The sequence below is a fragment of the Onychomys torridus genome, chromosome 7 (assembly GCF_903995425.1).
Source record: "Onychomys torridus chromosome 7, mOncTor1.1, whole genome shotgun sequence".
In the NCBI taxonomy this organism is placed as follows: domain Eukaryota; kingdom Metazoa; phylum Chordata; class Mammalia; order Rodentia; family Cricetidae; genus Onychomys; species Onychomys torridus.
The window spans coordinates 54,873,853-54,895,067 of NC_050449.1; the positions used below are offsets into that span (position 1 = coordinate 54,873,853).

At 53.4% G+C, this 21,215-nt stretch overlaps 1 protein-coding gene across 12 annotated transcripts in view; it reads left to right on the forward strand.

Annotated features, from left to right (window-relative positions):
- Positions 1-2,259: 2,259 nt before the first annotated feature.
- The window catches only part of Tle3 (TLE family member 3, transcriptional corepressor), a 46,083-nt gene continuing 27,127 nt past the window's right edge, over positions 2,260-21,215 (forward strand). For 8 of the 12 annotated variants that reach the window (XM_036192374.1, XM_036192377.1, XM_036192376.1 and 5 more), the window contains exons 1-4: positions 2,276-3,342; positions 3,834-3,934; positions 4,386-4,449; positions 5,430-5,474. In XM_036192374.1, coding sequence (XP_036048267.1) covers positions 3,319-3,342; positions 3,834-3,934; positions 4,386-4,449; positions 5,430-5,474 — 234 coding nt within the window. In that variant the 5' untranslated portion in view covers positions 2,276-3,318. Of the gene's footprint in view, positions 3,343-3,833; positions 3,935-4,385; positions 4,450-5,429; positions 5,475-21,215 lie in introns of all 12 variants that reach the window. The other 4 variants (XM_036192380.1, XM_036192383.1, XM_036192382.1 and 1 more) reach the window with 1 other exon arrangement.

Consider the following 21,215-nt stretch of genomic DNA (forward strand, 5'->3'; position numbering starts at 1 on the left):
CGACTTCCTTCTCAATGCGGTCCATAGAAATTACCTATTTCATACGTGCGCACGAGTCGGAACATCGTGGAGTTTGGGTTTTGATTTTCTTTCTTTTTTCTTTCTTTTTTCTTTCCTTTTTCTTCTTGTTCTTTTTTTTTTTTAAACAGGGTTTGTGTGTGTGTTTTTACCTTTTATTATTTAAATTGATACGTTTCATTACTAGGGAGAAAAATAAAATATTCCTTTGATACACAAAATCAAATTGATATTTAGCCTCTGCTTACTTTTTTATGCATGGCTCCTTTATACCACATGGTAGTGACAGATTGTTTGAGCTGGAAGGAAAAGCCATTCAAAGCTAATTAAGCAGCCATTCCAAGCACTATTTGCAAGCGGGAGGCTCAGAAGCCTCGGCATTTGTCAGCGCTCCCCCACCCCGCGTGGTTTTGACTGACAGCTCTAGCCAAGGACTGACAGCTCCCGGCATCTCCACCAATCAGTAGTCGAGAGACTCTTTGCTTGTCTATGATTGGTCTTTAGGCTTGCTCTGGGGCGTGGCCGGCGCACCCCACGTGGGGGTTGGAGCGAGAAAGGGGCGGGCTGGGTAGGAAGCGGGTGCGCCCACCCGTGACGTAAGGGGGAGGGCAAAGAAGGGGGAGGGGAGAGGGAAGCTCAAAAGAGGAGCCATTTTGAGACTAATGGATGCTGCGGCCAGATGCTCGCATCTGTCGAGCTGGGCTTTTCCCTGCCCCCCTCCCCTTTTCGGTGCGCGCCGTACACGATTTATGTTTTTATTTAGGAGAATAAATAAATGAAGAGGAGAGCGCGGTCGCGGCCGGCGGCCGGAGCGGGTTCTGGGAGGCTCCATCTCGGGGCGGCCGCTCACGTGGAGGTCCCCGCGCGCTCCCAACTCCTCATTAAGATGCAAACGCGAACCTCGGGCTCCTAATGAGGGGAAAATATAGATTCCGGGGGCGCGCGGCCGGCTCGCGCGCGCCCGCAGCGGGCCCGGAGTGCGTGCTTGCGTGCGTGCTTGGGAAAGCAGAAAGGGACCCGGGGACACCTGGGCGGCCCACTTAGTGGTGGCTGTCCGAGGCCCGCGGACCCAGGGTGGGCAGTGTGCCCGACGTGACCTCTGCCTGCGAGCAAATGGGCCCCAGAGTCGAATGTCTGCGCCCCCTTGGGCGTCAAGACTGGTTACCGTGGCAGCTCCAGGCTCGCAGTCGCTCTTCCACGGGTGGCTGCCGATGCATGTGGTACGGGCCGGCCAGCAGGCCAAGAAACCGGGTCGGAGCTCTGGGTCGTCGCCAGGAGAGCCCCAACTCCGTGCATGTCCTTCACCACCTCGGGCCCCCGGAGCGCAGCTGAGGAGCCGGCTTTGACAAGGCTGCGGCCAGGACGTAGATGTCCCCAAAGGGCAAGAACCCCAAACGGGGCCAGCCGCATTACTGAGCCTGTTGTCCACAGACAGCCGGGCCCTTCCATCTGCGCTGCCCGCCAAGCCAGGGTTCTCAGACTTCCCCCCTCGGCGGCAGCCGCCGCGCATCAGAGGCGCTGTTTATTTGGCTTTCTGAAAAGAAGGGCGAATGAACAAAGGAGGAAAAGAGGGGCGCCCAAGGGTGGAAGAGGGGACAGGAACGGATAAAAGAAAGAGAAACTCAGTTTGGGGAACAGTCTTAGAGGTCGGAGGTAACTTTGGGAGCCAGCATTTTATCGGTCCTAAATCTTCTGAAGTGAAAACATTAAACTGACAAAGTGATTCTGTTTGTTTTATAGTATCTAATTGGGCTGCTTTGCAGCCCTAATGAGATTAGAGGGGGGCAATCGTTCGCCGCCTTTACAGAATCAACTGATCCATTACTACCAGCCACAGGTTTTGAGGATTGTACAGCTTGTCCTCCCCCCCCCCACACTTTTGTTGTTACTCGTTTTCTTTTCCTCCCCTCCCGCCAAATAATTATTTGCTAGTAGATCGTGGGGAAAAAAAAAAGAGGAAAAAAAACCTAGCAGCCCAGCACTATAATATATATCTATTTATTATATGTCTTTCGGTTAATTCCTGATGTGAGGAGCGCTGTTTTTCACTCCCAAGCGAAAGTCACCAGCGGGTAGGGCCTGATTGCTACTTTTCATGCATAGTTTTAGACACAAGAGGGCATTGTGACGTCGCGCCCAGCGGCGCCCAGTCGCAGTCCGAGTCCCGTGGCCCCACGTGGGAGCCCCGCGCTCCCATTGGCCGACGCTAGGCGAAGCCGCCACATTATTTTGTTACTTTTCAGTCCCTATTTGGAACTGCTCTCGCGGCAGTTCAGACCTCGTGCTCGGCCCCCTTCGCCTGTCTGTGTGTGGTATCCGCAGGTCCGAGGCACTTTTTGTGTGTGTGTGTGTGTGTGTGCGTGTATGTGTGTGTGTTGAGTGCGTGTGTTTGGGGGGTTTGTCGGGGCGCGGAGAGGAGAGCCAGGCTGGGAGGAAGCAAAGAAGCCGCAGAGCTCCCGGGCTCGGGCTACGTCTTCCCCTCCGTGTTCTCCAGCCTGCGCGCTCCGAGGCGGCAGGGACGCCGACCGCTCCACGCCAGGGACGCTGACGCTCTACTTGGGAGCAGAGAGGACCCCTTCGCCAAGGCTTCTTATGCCCGCTGGAGTTAGGATGCCTTGGCGCATGATTTGCACCGACTGAGCCCGGAGTTCCTCCTCGGCCCTGGGAAGGGCTGGCGGCGGCGACAGGAGCAGAAGGAACAGCAGGCTCTCCTCTCCGAAGGGGGGCGTCGGAGCGCCCTCGCTGGGCTGCAGCCCTCACCCTCGGTCCTCAAGCCGTCACCTCGGTGGCCTGCCTCCTTTCTCTTCTCGCTGTGAATTCCGGGCCCGGCCACCTCTGGGACCCGACCCGCGCGCCCCGGATGCTCTGAGCTGCCCAGACGCGCCCCCCTTTCAGCCTCATCGTGCTGAGTGACCAGCGAGGGGGCAGGAGGATCCCCCCCTCCTCGGCCTCGGGATCCCACACTGGAGCCACCAGGGAGCCGACGATGTCCGCACAGCCCGGGCTTCTGACACTGTCCACGCAGCCGGGGGAAGGCGGCCGGCCGAAGCTGGCCGAGCCCTAAGCGCACAAAGCGCGAGCCCGCCGACGACTTTGCCGCTTGCTCCGTCGCTCTTTGTCTGCACTTGGGGCGCACGCCCGACTCTGGGATTTCGCTGCGAGAGCGGGCTGGGGGGGGCTGGGGCGAGCTCTCGGTTCCCCGGCCGCCCCCCGCTCGGGCTCGCCTCCCCCCTCCCCCGCACATCCCCGGCTCGGGCTCTCGGCGCTTCCAAGCTCTCGGAATCGCGACCCCTCCCTGCCATGTATCCGCAAGGCAGACATCCGGTGAGTAATTGCAACTAGGCTTATTTAAGCATCTATCATGGCAGGGTGAACGAGGCAGTTTATCTAGCACCTCCATTTTGCTTGTTGCTACCTTTATGGTGCGTGCGCGTGTGTGCGTTCACACAAAGGGGCTGTGGTGGGGGGGCGCCGTAGAGAGCTAAGGGTAATTGCGCTCGAGTGGCCGGGGGCGGCCTGTCTTGGAGGGGGACTCTGGCTCTCTCCCTGGACCCCTCTCCCAAGTCTTCCAAGTCACCCCCGCGGCACTTGGCCGTGGGAACCCTTCTGGCTTTGGGGATGGTCGGGGCGCCCCCTTCCCGGCCCCGTCGGGAGAGCGGAGAAAAACTTGGTAGGAAGGTTCTGGGCCATGGGGTGGTGGCCTTGCCGGTGGCGCCCGGCGGGAAGGAACCAGGGACCCATCGGAGGCAAGGGGCTTCGTGGAGCTCGTCTGATGTGCCCACTCCTCTCCCCTGTGTCGTTCTTGTGGGCTCCAGGCTCCCCATCAACCTGGGCAGCCGGGATTTAAATTCACTGTGGCCGAGTCCTGTGACAGGATCAAAGACGAATTCCAGTTCCTGCAAGCTCAGTATCACAGGTAAGGTGGACAGAGGGTGGACAGGGGCTGGTGAGGAGGGCGGCCGCGCACGCTCCTGCTACCCCCCCCCCCCCATGGGGACAGAGGGGACGCCGACCCCGGGCAGTGGGGTGGCTGGGCCTCCGCCTTTTGTTTTCCCTCTCCGTGCGCGCCGCCTTAACCCTTTGCGTTCTGCGGTCGCCTAGCTCCCGAAACCCCGCCCGGTGGGGGGTCAGGGTCTTGATCCGGCGTCAGGGGCCGCCCCCGCGTGGCCGCGACGAGTCCCCTCGCAGATCAAGGGAAGTTTGGAGTTGGTACAGCCAGGCTCCGGGTGGTCCAGAGGATGCTCGATAATGGGGGTGCTCGGGGTGCTGGGGAAGTGGAGAGAAGTGACCCTCCGAGGCCCTGGGGACCGGGTCTCTGAAGGGGCAGTGTAGGCGCCAGGCCTGAGCGCCTCCTCCTGCCCCCACAGCCTCAAAGTGGAGTACGACAAGCTGGCGAACGAGAAGACGGAGATGCAGCGCCATTATGTGATGGTGAGAGGCAGCCCGCAGCAGGGCGGAGGGAGGGCAGGGCAGGGCACCCGGGCTATGGGTCCAGATGGGACCGCCACAGGCCCGAGCCAGGCCCGGCTTCAGGACAGCCCTTTGGAGGGCTGTCTTCTTCAGCTTCCTCTTCTTGCCACTTGGAGGAGGGCTAGTGAGAGTAGGGGCTGAAAGAGAAACAAGCCCGTGTTCCAGGCCACCTTTGTGAAGAGCTTTTCATTTGTGTTTTGAAGCCCCCCCCCCGGGGGGGGGCTGGTTGCCTTAACATAGAGTAGGGTGAGCGGTGTCAGAGTTGTATAAAAATCCCTCCTGGAGTCCTCCTGGAGTGTTCGGGAACTTTTCTGTTTGGCAGCTGGGATCTAGCCAGAATGGGACAGAAGGGCCTGCCTTCCCTAGAGTTTTTCCAGATTGGAGGAACCTTTTAAAGCCCTCTACATCGTGTCCCCTCCTCGAGGATTTCCTCGGTTGGGAGTCTGGACCTCCCCACTACCTCTTAGACCATGTTTTAACTTAGTGTCTTCCTTCAAGTTGACATCTGCCTTTTGGGAGTGGGCATGGGAGCCACTGAAGGGCAGGCCGGCTGCAGTCTTTCCACATAAGAGACCTTCCACCTAGTGCTGAATAACTCTCAGAGGAGAAGAGGAGGCGGGTGTAGAGCATTCCCTGTAGGCCTGCACCTTGTATAAACAGCATGTATGGCACATGGGGTGCTTGTGCGAGGGGAGGCCCAGCTCTTCTTAACAATTGTGTGTAAGGTAGTCTTGAGCAGAGAGGAAGGCTTGGCCACTTCCTCTGTCAGCTCTTGAACCTCCATAGGCTGTCATTGTGGGTGGACTAAAGCTTCTTTGGACCCAATGAATGGTTTAGCCAGAGCCTGGGGGGGGGGGAGGGGCGGGTGTGTGTGTGTGTGTGTGTGTAAAAAGGAGCAGTGTCCCTGTGTTGCCTGCTAATGGCATTTTTTTAATTTGTAGTATTATGAGATGTCCTATGGCTTGAACATTGAAATGCACAAACAGGTAGGTGCTTTTTTCTCTTTAATAAATGTATATATGTATCTATAAAAAAACTTAAAATATGTGGAGGGGGGCAAGGGTCCTCATTTAAAAATGAGCCCGGTCGTCCCACTTGGCAATTAATGGTAAATGTTCAGTGAGTTCCTGCTGCTGGGGTTTTGCTGTTTCTTGGTTATGTTGCCTTGTTAGCATTTGTTCTGGTGAACTTAGGCCTGGTCTGGGATCTGGGTAGAAAGTTGGACTGTAGGTACCCCAGGATCTGTGCTAGCTACTGACTCCTGGAGGACTGCTTTTTATCTATTTAGTGTAAAATTTTCAAAAGGGAAATGCAGGCGAAGTCCTGTGTCCGCCCGCGGCCTCCCCCCTTTCTTTTTCTTGCAAAACAAAACAAAAAACAGTGATGTACTGCCTTGATAAAATTACACTTCAAGGGCCTTAAAAGCCAGGCTGAGCTGTCTAAATGTAAGGGAATGAAGCCACAAACGGCCTAGAACAACTTAAAGCCGCCGCCGGAGTGAAATGCAATCCTCTTGCCTTGCGTTTAGGGGGAGTTTCTCAACTCTTCATTTGGAGGCAGCTATGTCCCCATTTCACAGGAGGAAGCTGAAGAAGCCCTTGGGTGAAGTAGCTTGCCCAGGGGCCAGCCTCGCCAGGCCTTTTGAGATGGCTGGCAGTTGAGCTCAGCTTTGTAATCCTGAAGTCAAACCAGTTTAGCTAGTGTGGTGTCCTTTGATGGATATGTAAACTACCTCACATTGTCACCCTTCTAATAACAGTATACCTCAAACCCAGCAAACAGAAACACCCTTTATCTCAGTGCATATCAGTAGCTAGGCCTGAGCTAGGCCAGGCTGTGGGAGAGGCCTGTTTGTCTATTTGTGTTCCGAGGAGAGGCTGCCTGTAATTTGGCTTGGCGGACGATTAGCATCGACTTGGCACGTATAAACGGCCTGCCGGTTGTTCTTTTTAACAATTGGTGTTCTTGAAATCTCAGAAGGCTGTTGACTCATTCTAGCCTTTGGTGACCGTGACTTGAATGGATTTTCTGCTCTAAATTAACAGTCATTTACAAGGTTTAAATTTTGTTCTTTAAAGGGGGCAGGACCCAGGGCAGGTGAGAAGGGCAGGTGACCCTGAGGGCAAACGTGCAGATTCCTGCCCGCTCCAGTGCCTTCCTATAGGGCCTTTTGAATCTGGTTTCCTTTCCCTCCTGTAGGGAGCCCTGCTGTTGGGTGAAGGATAGCCAGAAAGGGGCCAGCATTTAGTGAGCAATGTGGGAAGCCAGCTGTGGTTTCCTGAGGAATTGGTTCCCTAGGCATGCACACATGGAGGCCACCACATTTTCACTTCTTGGTCCACAGAAATAATAAACAGACACTGTTTTATATGTAAAGAAGGTTCTCCTGGGGAGGACAGGCCAGAAATGAGTTCTGCCTTATTCTAGGTAGAACTGGCCCAAGCCTGGCTGGTTTAGGAAGAATGCATGATGAAAAGAAACTGGGGTCTCAGGTGTTTTAAGGACTTTGGGGTGTTATGCAAAGTACTACTTCTTCGCTTTCTCCAGTCCTCCCTCCCTCTGTGAATAGTATCTTGGGCGTGTTTTAAAGCGAGTAATTGCACCCAGGTTCAAAATTTATAGCAGTAGTTGTTGTAAGAGCTTCTAATTAAGGTGTAATATGTCCTTGCATGTTGAGGTCTGCATGGGTGGTGTTGCCCGTGTCTGAGTGGATGGTTGTTGGGCACCAAGAGGTCACCCTGGCTGGCAGAGCAGAACTATCAGAGCCCTGGAGATGCCATGAACCCAGAAGGGTTAAGTATCTCAATGCTCTTGGTGATGGGGCTTCTCTACAGAGCAGCTGTGTTCGTCTGGGATTCCTGGCCATTTCCCAAACAGGGTTCTAAGATGGGAGAATGCCTGAGATCTGGCTACATTGTCTTCATTAATCCTCTCAGTGGTGGATATAGGGATCTTTGCCCTCTTTTTACAGGTGGGGAAACCAAGGCATCCAGGAAGCCAGCACGGCAAGAGCTAGGGCTCATTTCAGAGCCTCTGGCTTCTGCAGCTAGGCCCTTTGCTCCTGGTGCCTTCCAGCCCCTTCCCAGCACCAATACATGCCAAGACGTCTCTGGGTTGGGTGAACTCACCCTGTGGCTGTGTAGGAACAAAGAGGCAAAGAGGTGGAGAAACCCTGACTGAGAAAGGAGAAACACAACCCTGACCTAATGGCGCGCTGGCCACTCCCTAGGCCTACAGGGTTCTGTAGAAGAAAACCCTGCCACTAATTGTAGTGTGGGTCTTGGGTGCATTTGGCGATGGTGGTTAGGCCTGAGCAAACAAGTTTATCAGCTGACCTGTTTAGCGGTTGACTGGTGTTTTATCTGCACACACAATCAAGTGACTGAAATGCTTGAATTATTCATGCAGTGTCCTGCCCTCTAGACTTGACTGTGTGATTACATCTGCCTGGAACAAACAGGCTGGATTCTTCATCTTTAAGCAAGTGGGGGTGGGGACTGTATGTACTTTTATATAATAGATGGTCTACAGAGCTAGCACCTTGGGAAAGTGTGTCTGGCCATCCTCAGCCTGCACACTCACCACACCATACACACACACACACACACACACACACACACACACACTTCACCACCACCACATATTTTTTTCAAAAGCTCTTCTTCACTGGCTCCATGGGAAATGCCAATTAGCTGAGAACCTTGCGTTCTGCCAGATGGTCCCAAGTATTGACAGAGGGCAGCTGATGAGGTACGTCCAGCCCGCTTTTATTTTACTGAGAGGTTAAACTCACTGAGGTTGGCTCTGTCCCTGGCTGTCTCTCTGTCGTCCGCCCCCCACCCGCCACCCCCACCTCTCTCTTTTTCAGGCTGTCAAATCCCAGAGAAGTAATAAATGGGTCCTCCGACTCTTTTGCCTCCCTCCCTAATTATGGTAAAGCAAAGATTACAGAATCACAGGCCTGGCTGGGACTCTGAAGAGGTCACCACCTCCCCCAGGCTCCTGCTTCCAGGCAGGGTGTCAAGGATGATTCAGCGAGGGCCAGGGAGGTGATGATGGCTGACCGGCTCATCAGTTCCAGTCTTGTTCCTGCAGCACCTTTCCAGTGTCAGCAGCAAATGACAAAGCCAGCTTAGAAACAGACTCCAGAGCAACTGTCATGCAGTGGCTTAGAGACGTGGTGCTGGGGGAAGCCGGCAGGCTGGCCTTTCACCCTCTGTTGGTGAGCACTGATGTTTGGCAAGCTGACTTGAGGCGTTTTGATTTGGGGGAAGCGTCATGCCAGTACTAGACAGTCACTGTTTTCAGTAACCCAAGCAAGTTCCAGAGCCCCAGAGCTCTGGAGGAGCCCTTCAGCTTCCTAGGCAAACCTTGCATGTCATGGATGAGGAAACAGGCCCAGATTCCTACAGTCCCTTTCCTCCTAACCCTGGCCTCTTCTGTAGCAAGTAACTGTAGCTGGTAACTTACAGCACCCTGTGCCTTTAATTACCCCCGCTTGTTCCAGGCTGTGATCCAGCCAGGTTCAGGCTGCAGACTTGGCTCCATCAAAGTCCAAGGTATCCCATTTGGAGTTGTATAATCGTGTCAGCTGGACCCTCTGTGTTCAGAGTCCCATCTCCATTCGCCGGCTATTTGCACAACTAATGATTTTGGCGGGTTTGGTAATAACACAGAGGGCAGCCTCCCAGATGAGGTGAGGGCAGTATAACCCGTGACTGTTGTACCCCGGCCACAAGGTGGCCATCTACACAGGGCTGAAAAAAGCTGAAGGCCTCCAGGCAAAGCAGCTAAAAGGATTGTGTGGCCCAGGGAGCCATCAGGCGACAGGGTTTTCTGGAAAGATGCTGCCAAAGAGTTGACAGACCTGGGTGGCAGTATGGTGGGGGTGCAGGCACTCTGGTCCTAGGGCAGTGCCTGTTTATGTGGCATCTGGGTTGAGCTGTGAAATGTACCTCTTTACCGGGAGCGCCTTTCATTCATGCCCTGGATTCTGTGTGACCTCAGCTGTCTTGTGGCTCCTCCCTGGAAACGTGGGGGTTGTGTGACCTCCCTGCTCTACCTTGGGAATTACCGTGCTTGAAGCTCCTTTGATTTTGTCCCATCCAGCTAGAGGGTGACCTAACCCTCAAGGCTGCCTGCCTCCTTGTCTGTAGGAGATGATAGAACTGTGCAGAGCGAAGATTTCGGTACTTCTCAGGCTTTTCCTTCCTGTGCGTTTGACCGTTGAGACCAACTCTAGAACTAGATAAAGATAGAGAAGCCTGCTGGGAACCATGCTCCCAATTCTACTATTCCAGAAACTTTCCTGAAGCAGGAGTGGGTGGTGGGCCAAGAGCTCCTCCTGCTCCTCGTCCTCCTCCTCCTCTTCATCGTCCTCTTTGGAGTCCTCCCTCTCTCCAGGAAGGGTCGCCTTTCCTGAGGCCCTCGATTCCATATGGTTGAAGGAATCAATTCCCCTTTCACATAGGAAAATGTTTTTCTGTATCATTGTATAAAATTCTGGGACATCAGGAGGTGGTAAGCAACTCTCAGTGGGGCTCTCCCCTGTGATCTGCCACAACACAACGGGAACCTTCTTATCTCATTCCGGAGCTTTGGAGGACGCCCCTTTGCCGAGTACACTCGGTGTGTAATAGGTGCTCAGTAAACACGTGGGGTTTCCTTCTTTGGGTTGTGGGTGGGTGGGTGGACCTGCTCTGCATAGAGCAAGCCCTGAGAAGGAAGTGGGGGTTGTAACTGTGGGTTGCCTGCCGGTCTACGGGCTGCGCTCTGTGGTTCAGCACACAGTCTCCTCATCAGCAAAATGAGAGAGTTGGATCCCTTCCCCAAAAGGTTATTAGGGGTCTGGGATGTGCTTGGGTGTGGGCCGTGCTTGGTTACACAGACAAATAAGACACCATTCCCTCCGCTGGGGCATCAGGCCTCTAAATAAGTAATTGCGATGCGGTGAGGTAAGTGCAAAGGCGGCCGCCCGGCGACACACTTGCTTCACTCTTCCTGGGAAAGCAGAGCCGGGTCAGGGAGGCTGTCCCTGCAGAGGGACCGTTACTTGAGTGGGGCCGTGAAGGGAGGGTGGGAGGGGAGTTGTTGAAGGCAGAAGCCAGCAGCCAGAGCTGCTCCCAGGTGACAACAGCTCCTGAGAGGCCACAGTCAGGAAGAATGGCCTGGGGGAGAGCAGAGGCCCGAGGCCCCGCACTTGAGAAGTGAGGCGAGGTGGTGACATTTTGCAGCACAGCATTATCCCAAGGCCTCTCCACCCTCACATTCACCACGACTCAGTGGCTCCCTCCGTCCCCATATGGCTCTCCAGGCCTGGCTCCAGTCCATCTGGCATGGGGTGGGGGTGGGGGTGGTGCTTGGGGCGTCTGCGGCCTCCCCTGCCTGCTTCCCCACCATCGCGCTCTGGTTTGAACTCTATTCCCCAAAGTGGCATTGCCTCCTTTCTCATACTGGTAATTCTGTAATGACTGGGTATGACCCGCCCCTCCCCCATATTTAATTCTCATCAGCCCGGCTCTCCACTTTGCTATTAATGATAGCAGCCAGCAAAATAGTTTTCAACATGCCATTGACAGTCTGGCTTAAGAGCGCTCTTGAAGTAGTGCTAGACAGCTGAAAGCACCCGTAATTGTGTACCAGAGTGAGAACTGCATGCTCAAGGGCCTTGTTTTTATATGCTTCAAGGGACAATATCTTGTTTTCAACAAATGCTCTCTGAGACACATCCAAGATGCTTTCTTCCTTTCTCTTGCGCCTCTCCTCCTCTTGGCTCCTTCTCTTTCTCGGGCCTTTGAGAATAAAGGCTCCCCTCCAGTTGGGGCTAAGAGAACTTAGGGAGAGGAATGACCTGCCCTGAGAGCAGTGAGGTGTGTGTGTGTGTGTGTGTGTGTGTGTGTGTGTGTGTGTGTGTATCTCCATTGGGCTTGTTTAAGGCATCTTTCGCTCCAGACCCAAAACTGTGGGTCTGCTTTCCCCTGTTGACATCAGGGTCTCAAGTTTCTCAAGGAGGGAGCCGGGAGTCTCAGTTCTGGTTGGCATAGAGTTTTCAAATTCTTTTGTTTGCTGGGCATGTTATATGACAGCCAGAGGCTGGGGGGTCCGGGCTACTGAGCAATGGCTGAATGCAGACACTGCCAGGACAGGACATGGAGAACAGTCTGTCGGAGCCAAGCCTCACTGCCTGGTCAGATTTCAGGAGGCCCCTTCCTACGGAAGAGCTCTTGGGTCTAAGGGGCCTGTTTGGAAACCAGGATTGTAGGTAGTGTGGGGCTGGTCTTCTTAATTGAAAGGCTATACCAAGCTTGAGGGAAGCCAGATGAGATCGCTGATAACTTGAGAAAGTTTACTGCACAGAGCCCCCTGCCCCCCTTTTCTTCACCTCAGCCACCCTATGAGTGATGTAAGGGTAGGGGTGAGGTCAGAGAGGCGGGGAAGCCTGGAGTTTAGCTGTAGGTGGTCCTCACCGTCTCTCCATAACCAAGTTTCTCTTTATTCAAGTTCTCTCGGCAAAAGGTAGGAGCCTGGGTCCCTTTCCTTTACCCATTTTTTTTTTTTAAATTAAATTTAACTATTTTATGTGCATTGGTGTGAGGGTATCAGATCCCCTGGAACTGGAGTTACAGACAGTCGAGAACTGCAATGTGGGTGCTGGGAATTGAATCCCGGTCCTCTGGAAGAGCAGTCAGTGCTTTTAACCCCTTAATCGCTGAGCCATCTCTCCAGCCCTTCCTTTACCCGCTCTCGAGTGACAGTCCAAAGGTCTGAGACAGCTACTCCATCTTTGCATATGGACACAAAAACTGGTGATCTTTCAGATGTCATGGGCGAGAGTGATGTAGCCACTTCAGACTCCTGCAGCGCTCGATTGCAGAGCAGATGAGGCGTTTTCATCTGAAGTGCTGGGCTGTTGGCATCTGGAGCAAGCCTGTATGAGATGCCTATAGATCTGGGTGTGGATGTGACCTATACGTGTCTGGAGAGGGGGCTGCCTCTCAGTTTTGGTGCAGAGGGGTGAGGATGTGGAGCAGTAGGTCTGTGAGGGACAGGGTCGTTTTTGTGTTGAGGCCTGAGCTTGAGGCCTGCCTGGTAATCAGGAGACCGTGCAGTTTGTAGGAGACTCAGGCAGAAGATGTTGCTGCAGTCCCGAGCTCTCTCCCGGATCATGTGCTGATCATCCAGGGTGTTCTCTGGTCCCTAAGGCCTAGGGGGTCTAAAGGTTGTGATTGTAAAGGAGGTGGTTAGTGCCCTGCACCTTGATTGGAAATTATGTTCCGTTTGTTTTTCATTCTGTCCGATACCAAGTCAAGAGCAGGAGAAGAGGGGGTGATAGAGCTGAGGTGTGGTCAGGAATGAGGATGGGCCAGGTGACCCTGCTCTGTCTGGGCTGAGAGGGAGCTGAGGCTGAAGGAAAAAGCGTGAGGCCTGCCTTTCTGTGGCTTTGGTGGCAGGGCTCCTAGGGCTTGGCCTTTCCATCCTCTCTGAGGTTTGGGCTGGTTGCTTGTAATTCTGAGAACGACTCTGACGCGGCTAAGCATGTTTAATTTATATTGGAAGGCTCCGTCTCCCTCAGGTGGAGACACAAACTCAGCCAGAGGTTTTCCCCTTGGTCCTGTCTCAAGGGACTGTGCAGTACAACTTGGGTCAGGGCGAACACCACCTTCTGGTTGACTGAAGGCTTTGGACTCCACCCAAGCCGGCAGCCGTGTGAGGGAGAAGGGAGGCCAAGGCAAGGCCGCCTCCACTCCCCAAGACGTTAAGGTCTTTCATGACTCGGGGTCTAAAACTGGGGTCGCTGGTCAGATAAGCAACACACACTTGCTTAGTGGAAGAGGAGGGTAGTTGAGTGTGGACCAGTGTGCAGGGAGTAGAGTCAGCCCTAGCCTTGGGTTCGAGTGGGCATCGTGTCCTCACCTTCATGCTGGCCTCCAACTGGAGAGGGACGGTCAGTGGGATGCAGGTGACACATGGTCTGGAATGTGGGGCCTGGTGACCAGCATGGTAGAGTTGGATGGCAGCAGGGTGGAACGATATTCTGGGGTCACGTAGGTACCTTGGCTCATCTCAGGCACCACTGCTGTTTTTCCTAGCAGAGCCCCTTCCTTTGGTTTCTCTCCAGGACAAGACCACAGCCCTGTTTAGCTTTGCCTTGGAGAAGTCGGGGTGGGGGGGGAGTCTGGTGTTATAGCAGCTCCTGCCTCTGCCTGTCAGGGATCTCACACATTATCCCATAGGAAGTGAAGAGCGTCTTGAGCCAGATGCAGCTGCCCTCCTCGCTGCCACAGTCCTCCTGTGGTGGATTTGGCAGTAGTTTTTCCTGTCATGCCCTGGGGTGGAGGTTGGGGGAGGACATCCTGCAGCCTTTAGCTTCCTGCCTCTCTGCTGTTTCACCAAATTCTTACCCTGCCTGCTTCTTCTCAAGAGACCCCTTCTTTGCAGACCCCTTGAATGCCTATATTGAAAGCCCAGGGACATTTCCCAGGCCTACAAGGTTGGGGCAGAATTTCTGAGGAGCCTGTCTTTACATGGGTGACTTGGCGAGGATGTCTGTAGATTTGGAGTGTTTTGTGCGGAGCCCGGGACCCCTAGAGGCAGCATGGGAAGTAGGGGATGGGATCCTCTGGATTCCCTGCTGTGGATGATTGATAGCTGATTGGCCAGTAGCCAGGCAGGAAGCATAGGCAGGACAAAGAGAGAAGAGACATCTGGGAAGTGGAAGGCTGAGTCAGGAGACACTGCCAGCGGCCATGACAAGCAACATGTGTGTAAGGTACCAGTAAGCCATGAGCCATGTGGCAATGTATAGATTTATAGAAATGGGGTAATTTAAGATATAAGAACAGCTAGCAAGAAGCCTGCCTGAGCCATTAGGCCATACAGTTATAAATAATATAAGCATCTGAGTGGTTATTTTATAAGTGGGCTGCAGGAGTGAGGGGGCTTGGTGAGACCCGGAGAGAAACTCCTGCTACAATTCCCCTCTCTAGAGTGGGGCTTTAGAGTGGGTCTCTGTCCCTTGATCTGTGCCCTCCCAGCGTGACTCTGGGCAGCTGCTTGACGTCTGTGAGCTTCTGTGAGTGCTAGCATATGTAATCCTACCTGCGAGAGGAGCAGGGTTGTCCAGTTTCCACAGCATGGAAGTGCTGTGTCTCTTCACTGTCCAACACGGTCGCTGTTTGCTGCACGGACTGCTGAGCAATTGAAATGTGGCCCCGTGGTGGCTGAGGAACTGAGTTTTAGATGATGTTTTTAAATCTAGCTGCACTAGCCCCTGTGTGGCACATGGCTTTCTGGACATTGCGGGTTTAGGGAGAGGCATGGGGTTTATGGGAAGGGATGTCCAGGATGCACACAGACAGGTCTCAGCAGGGTGTTCTCACAGTGGGACACCTAGAACTTCAACATTTCCAGGACCCCAGAGAGGAAGGAGGATGAAGAGGAGAGGAAGGGGCCAGGGTCCCTAGACTTTCTTGGGCCCATTTCATGTTGTCGCCTAGCCACTCTGCATCCCAACCCTGCAGTACATGTGAAACATCCCCAGCGTCGTGTAGCAGGCGCACTGCTGTTTGAAGGGGCTCAATGACTTGTGTGTGGTCTCAAGGGTGGACCCCTTGGCAGGGTCAGTCAGGTCAGGAAACCACATCTATTTGACCTGGGCCGTACCATGCTCCCCACTTCGGGCTTTGGTTCCAGTGCTGAGAAGTCTTTGCAGTAATAATGCATGCACTGGGGTCTCTTCAGCCTCCCCTGGGCTCTAACCCACCCTTGCTTGTCAGTAGCACTGTTCTGGGCCTGACACGTTTCCTGATGATTGATGATTGTCTCCTCTAAGTGCCAGAATCAGCACTTGGTTGAGAGAACCCTTCGTGTAAGGGAAGAATCAGGTTCTTAGAGCTGGGAGACTCAGTCACTTCTGACTTGATCTGTGGAGAGCAACCCCTTGCCCTCTTGAGACCTCATATACCTCATCTGTGAAGTGGGCGGTTGTCTGTCTGAGAAGATCAGTTAGAGAGTGAGCAGATGGTGAGACAAACACCCCAACTTAATTTCCATGGCCTGTAAAATGCCTCAACTTACTTGAGGAGAGGAGACCCGTTGACCCTCTGAATTTTAATTTAAGGAGGGGATGTGCTCCAGGCTTGTGAGGTCTGATAGAATAGGGCTCTGTTTCTGCCTGCTCAGTCTGCTGCATACCACCTCGATTTTTCCCTTCATGCTACCTCCGTTTCCCAGAGAGCCCCTGTCCTCAAAATGTCAAAGCAGTTGGTTTCATTTGTAGCCCTGACCTGGTGAGGAGACCCCCAAAATTTAATGAGCTGCCTCAGCAAGGGTAATGTGACTTTTACAGCCTGTTGAGGGGCAAGGGGGAGATTTGCATAATGCTCCAAGGGGGGATTAGGTGGCTGGGGGTTGCCATGGCAACCCTACAGGGATGAATTGAGAATTTTTCCTCCTCACAGGAGTTGGCCAATGGAGTCTGGGAAGGTGGGGGAGGGAGCAGGGGGTTATCCGAGGGGAGGCAGAGGAAAGGGGAGGGGGGCTCCTAGGATGAGTGGGCAGCTTGGGGGAAGGTGTAATCTGAAAAGCTCCCTCTGTTCTGTCCATACAAGCGAGCTCTTTGAGAGCTGTCCCCCTTCGTAGGGGGCGGGAGGCAAGCAGTTTAATGTGTTTGGGAACCAAGAAATTAAAGTGAACAAATATTTAAAGATTATTGGATCTTGTTAACAGGAAGCTGGGTGGATGGAAAGTCAGAGTCAGAGAAATGAAAGTCTTGGGTGGGGGGGGGGGGCACGTGGGCTGTCATCTGGGCTCAGTTCCGCCTTCCGATGTGCATTGCCTCCGTGGCCCTGTGGGTGCTCCTGTGCTTGGCACCTGGGCCTATCAGAGAGCTCTCAGTGCGCTATACCCCTGCCCACACCTCCTCCATGCTGCAGAAACAGGCCCAGTGCAAGGACCAGCCCTCCAGCACAAGGGCGCAGGCTCCAGACTGGGTTGCAGTTCCTTCCCACTCAGCCCCTCCCCCTCTCGCTTGCCTGGCATGTAGACTTCTTACAAGAACAAGGAAGGCTACTTTCTTTCAGGGAAGTGCCTAGAAGGGTCATGTCACCACTCAGAAACCCCAGGCTCTGGGAAGCCCTTGTGACTTCCTTCCGAAGGGCACGGGCTGGTGCGTGAGGCGTCCACCCCAGGCTAGCTTTACCATACTTGGCCCTATATAAGACAAAGGTCTTCGGGGTCACGTGGAGGCACAGGCCCTTCCTCGTACTCAGTCTTCCTAGCATAAAGACCCCAGCAGGCTTCTTCAGAGGGCATAAATACTTAATGGTGTTGTAGTTATATATAATTTAATCAATACGTCAGCGCTAAGAGAGCCTTTAAAGAGGCTCACCTATCACCAAGCAATCTGTGATGTAAACCTGCCCCCCCCCCCCCCCCCCGCCCCAGGAGCAGCAAGCATCATCTCCCAGGCTGCTAAGTGGATCATTTATCCCTTTCTCACTCCTCAGCAGGGTCTGTGGCATGGAGGGAATGGGGCCTGGGAACACCACCCTGGCTTTTGTTAGCTGCCTTGCCCCTCCCCCTCCCCTGATTGTCCTTCCTTTGTTGATAAATACCACCTGGCTCAACCCGTGGAGAAACTGCCTAGCCAAGGGTACCAGCTTAGTCAATAATTGAGGGGCTATTAATTTAGAAGTGCCTAGGAAATACAAGGGATAGGTCAAGTCAAGATTGCCCAGCCACTTTGTTCTGGAATCTTCTAATATTTGGTTGCTGGGTGGTTATGAAGCCTGGCCCAGAGTCAGTTCCATCTTTACACGCTCTCACCCCCAAACTCCTCTCCGTTTAATGCAAGATGAAGCAGGTTCTCCTTAGTTACCCAGAGAACTGGGTAAAACTTGATTCAAATTGGGGAATCCCAGAGCTGATCTGATACCCCACCTCAGGAGTCTAGAGGATTAACCAGAGGTCCTGAGACAGGACTGGGCTTTCCAGAGATCACATCGGCAGGCTGGACACATTGGTTCTGTGTGGCTTTGCTTGAACTTCAGGTAGGCCGGCGTCTGTTCCTTGTCTTTCTCACATGTATCTGCAAATAGGTGTCTAGACTCACATCATGACTGTCCAGGACACTGTCCTGATCTCCGAGGAAGACACCCTTGTTTTAGAGGTATCACCAGGAGCCTGATTGTGCTGGACAGCCCTCTGCCCACCCAGCAGACATGGTGCTACTTCCCAGTAAATGAGTTTTGACGAAGGAGGGTTTCTTTGTACACCACAAGATCTGTCTAGGAGGTCCTTAGGGGTGTGTCATTGCTGCTTGTATCAGTTGGTATCCTGTTGGTGTCACAAAACACCTTGACCAAAGCTAGTAAGGAGGTTGGGAGATGTCTGAGTTCGGATCCCAACACCTGCTAAAGTGCTTCTGTGATTCTAGCTGGGGGAAAGGGACAGAGACGAGTTGACCCCCTAAAGTTTACTGGCCAGCCGACATGGCCAAATTGATGAGTTCAAGGTTCAGTGAGAGAGACCCTGTCTCAAAAAATAAGGTGAATGATCAGGGGAGACACCTCCAAGTTGACCTCTGGCCATGCACACGCAGAATGCAAGTTACAGAAGGAAGGAAGGAAGGGTTTATCTTGGCTCATAGACTGAGGGTACAATTGGTCGTGGGGGGTGGGGGCACGGCAGCAGGGGGCCGGCCTACATGTAGGCTAAGCCATTCTACCACCTTATCCCATCCAGAGTCTCTCACTGGCATGTGCAGAGGTTTGTCTCCTAGGGGATCCCAGAGCCTGTCAGATTGATAATACTGGCCATCATGTTTATCTTGCGTAAGTCTCTAGGGCAGTTGTATGCAGTTGAGGTGTTGGACAGAGTGAAAAGCTCCTGAGAAGATAGGATGCCAGGGCCCGGCCCTAGCCAGCACCACAGCAGGCCCGTCCACTGTCCAGTACTCACTTATCCAGCTGTCAGGGTGTGGCTTGGTACACCCCCACTGCTCTTTCATTTAGGCACTTATGTGACCCTCTGTTTGCGCTGAGCTGTTTGAGGAAGTGGAAGTTGGGGGTCACACAGCAAGTCGGGGCCATTCAGAAGCATGTGGCGGTCTAAAGTCTGAATCTGGCCCCCGGGACCTAAATGAGCCGCCTGGTCTTCCCTTGCCTCTTCCAGGTAAAATGAAAAGCCTGGAGAAGAGAAGTGGTTTGCCTAAACTGCTTGGAGACATCTGGGAGTAGACAAGGGGCCATTTCTTCCAGCTTTAGGGGTTCCAGTGCTCCTTAACATGGCAGGTCTCTCCCCCACCTTGTGTCTTGCCTGGCTGAGGGAAAATGAAAAGTGCTCTCAGAGTCCGCCAGTACAGGCGACCAGGCGGTTTAAAGCTAACTAGCAGTGAGACCGTCTAGTGGACTGACTGTCAGAAACACTGTGCAGCGTCTAGCACGGCCAGTGAGAAGGCAAGTGGGCCAAAGACTGACGTGATGCTGCAGGGCTCGCCGCTGCAGCAAGCGATGGCTGGGGGGGCGGGGGGGGGACCAAGAGTTGACTCCCTCCTCTCCTTAACTCAGTGTCGTAGATCAAGGGTCAGGGGTGGTCTGAAGTTGGAGCAGATACGGGTATTCAAATATCCTCAGCTTTCGGCCAGAAGTCTAGAGGTCTTGCTTTACTAAGGAGAGGAGCATCAAACAGGCGCTCCAAAGGCATGGGGGAACAGATTGCTCTTTGGGAAATTACACTTGCCCCCCACTATCTTGTTTTCTGCCGTTTATTTGCTTAACAATCTCAACAGAGACTGGGGCAGATGTTCCTCCCCAGCGCCCAGTTGGCAGCGCAGACTCTGAAAGGGACCCAGGCCCTTCCCTGACTGCTTCTGTCTGTATCTCAGAGATTCGCAACAGTGTCTTTCCACCGGGGCAGCGCTGCCACCTTTGAACTTTACATAAAAAGCACCTTGAAAGGCCAGAGCAGCCTCTCCAGACACTTTTTGCTAGAATGTTCAAAGCAAGCCACCCTCCCCTCCTGCCACCTCGCAGGTGCATCTGAAGATGTGGCTCACAGGCAGAGAGGGATGCCTTGTGTTCCCAGGACATGGGGAGGGTGGGTTGGGCTCCCTGGGCCCCAGCTGCCACACTGGTAACAGATTGAGCCTGAGCGCTGGGAGTTGTCTAGTACACACTCTAGCTCCAGCTTGTGGCGTGTGACCTGCCCTCATTGTTGAAATCACACGTCTAGATTCTTGTCCCCCTTTTTTTGGAGCGAGTGCTTAGAGGTGGTTTGAGTTGGATCAAATGCTGTTTGGACAGCTGTAGTAATCAGAAATGCTGTCAATCATTAGCCTCGACGGTCGATTTTCTTTCAAAAACATTTCTCTGAGCTGTCTCAGCCTACTGAAATTTGGCTTCCTGGCCGGAAGTCATTTAGTGGAGTAGCTTAATTGCTGAGTGTCAGTTTCCCCATCTGGAAAATAGAGATTGTTGGTAGGTGCCTTCCGGCGGGGCTGTGACAGTTGACATGTACACAGAGTGCTGGTGGCAGTCGGCTTGGTCGATGTTTCCCTGTTACTCTCAAGAGTGATTCTGTCTGGGCAGCTCGTTTCCCTTCCTCTAGCACATGGTTCTCAACTCCCTAACGCTGTGACCCTTTAGTACAGTTCATGTTGTGACCCCCAACCATAAAATTATCTTCATTGCGACTTGATAGGTGTAATTTTGCTACTGTTGTGAATCATAATGTGGATATCTGATACCCAGGATATCTGATATGTGACCCCTGTGAAAGGGTTGTTTGTATCCCCAAAGGGGTCATGACCCACAGGTTGAGAACCACTGCTCTAACATGGACCCTCCCAAGAAATTGGTAAACAGCTTTTATACCCATCTCTGGGCTCGTTGGAGTACCAAGCAGCCTGGGTACAAGATGGGGAAGGCCAAGTCTGTGCTTCTCTGTGGAGAGCAGACAAAGAGAGGTGTAGTTAGCTGGCTGCTTGTGCCGTGGGGCAGGGCAGGAAATGGAGGCAAACGCAAGCCCAAGTCCCCAGACCGGGAAGCCTGGTGGTTATAAAAGTTCTCCAGGTGTGTTCCAGATGCATGCCCCGCCCCCCAAGTGCTCCTGGTGACTTGTCTCAATCCTTCCTGCCAGCCAGCGGCCTCTCTATCACCCTTGAGCTTGGGTGTCAGTACCACAGGCCTCTAGAGGTTCTTGTCTCTGGACTTGTTCTATAACTCGTGTGCTTGGTCAGTGTTTGTGGAAGATGGATGGAGTAGGGGGACTGGTGACACTGGGTGACAGCTTAGTCTCAGCCACCCACAGGGCCCCTGAGCAATCCAGCTTTGGTCACTTGGTGGTCAGGATTCCAGGCCTTGACTTGAACATGGCTGTGCAAAATCCCAGGGAATTTCCTTCCCTCGCTTTTTAAAATTTTATTTCATGTGCATTGGTGTTTTTGCCTGCATGTATGTCTGTGTGAGGGTGTCGGATCTACTGGAACTGGAGTTACAGACGGGTGTGAGCTGCCATTTGAGTGCTGGGGATTGAACCTGGGTCCTCTGGAAGAGCAGCTGGTATTCTTAACCACTGAGCCATTTCTCCAGCCCTGGATCCCTTTTCTTGACGACAGGATATACTGGGCTTTGGACCTGGCAAGGTGTGAGAAGTTTCCTGTAGGAAACTGGTGGTCACAAGCTTGCTACAGGTGTGGAGAAGAGGAAGGCCAACTCTGTTTAATTTTC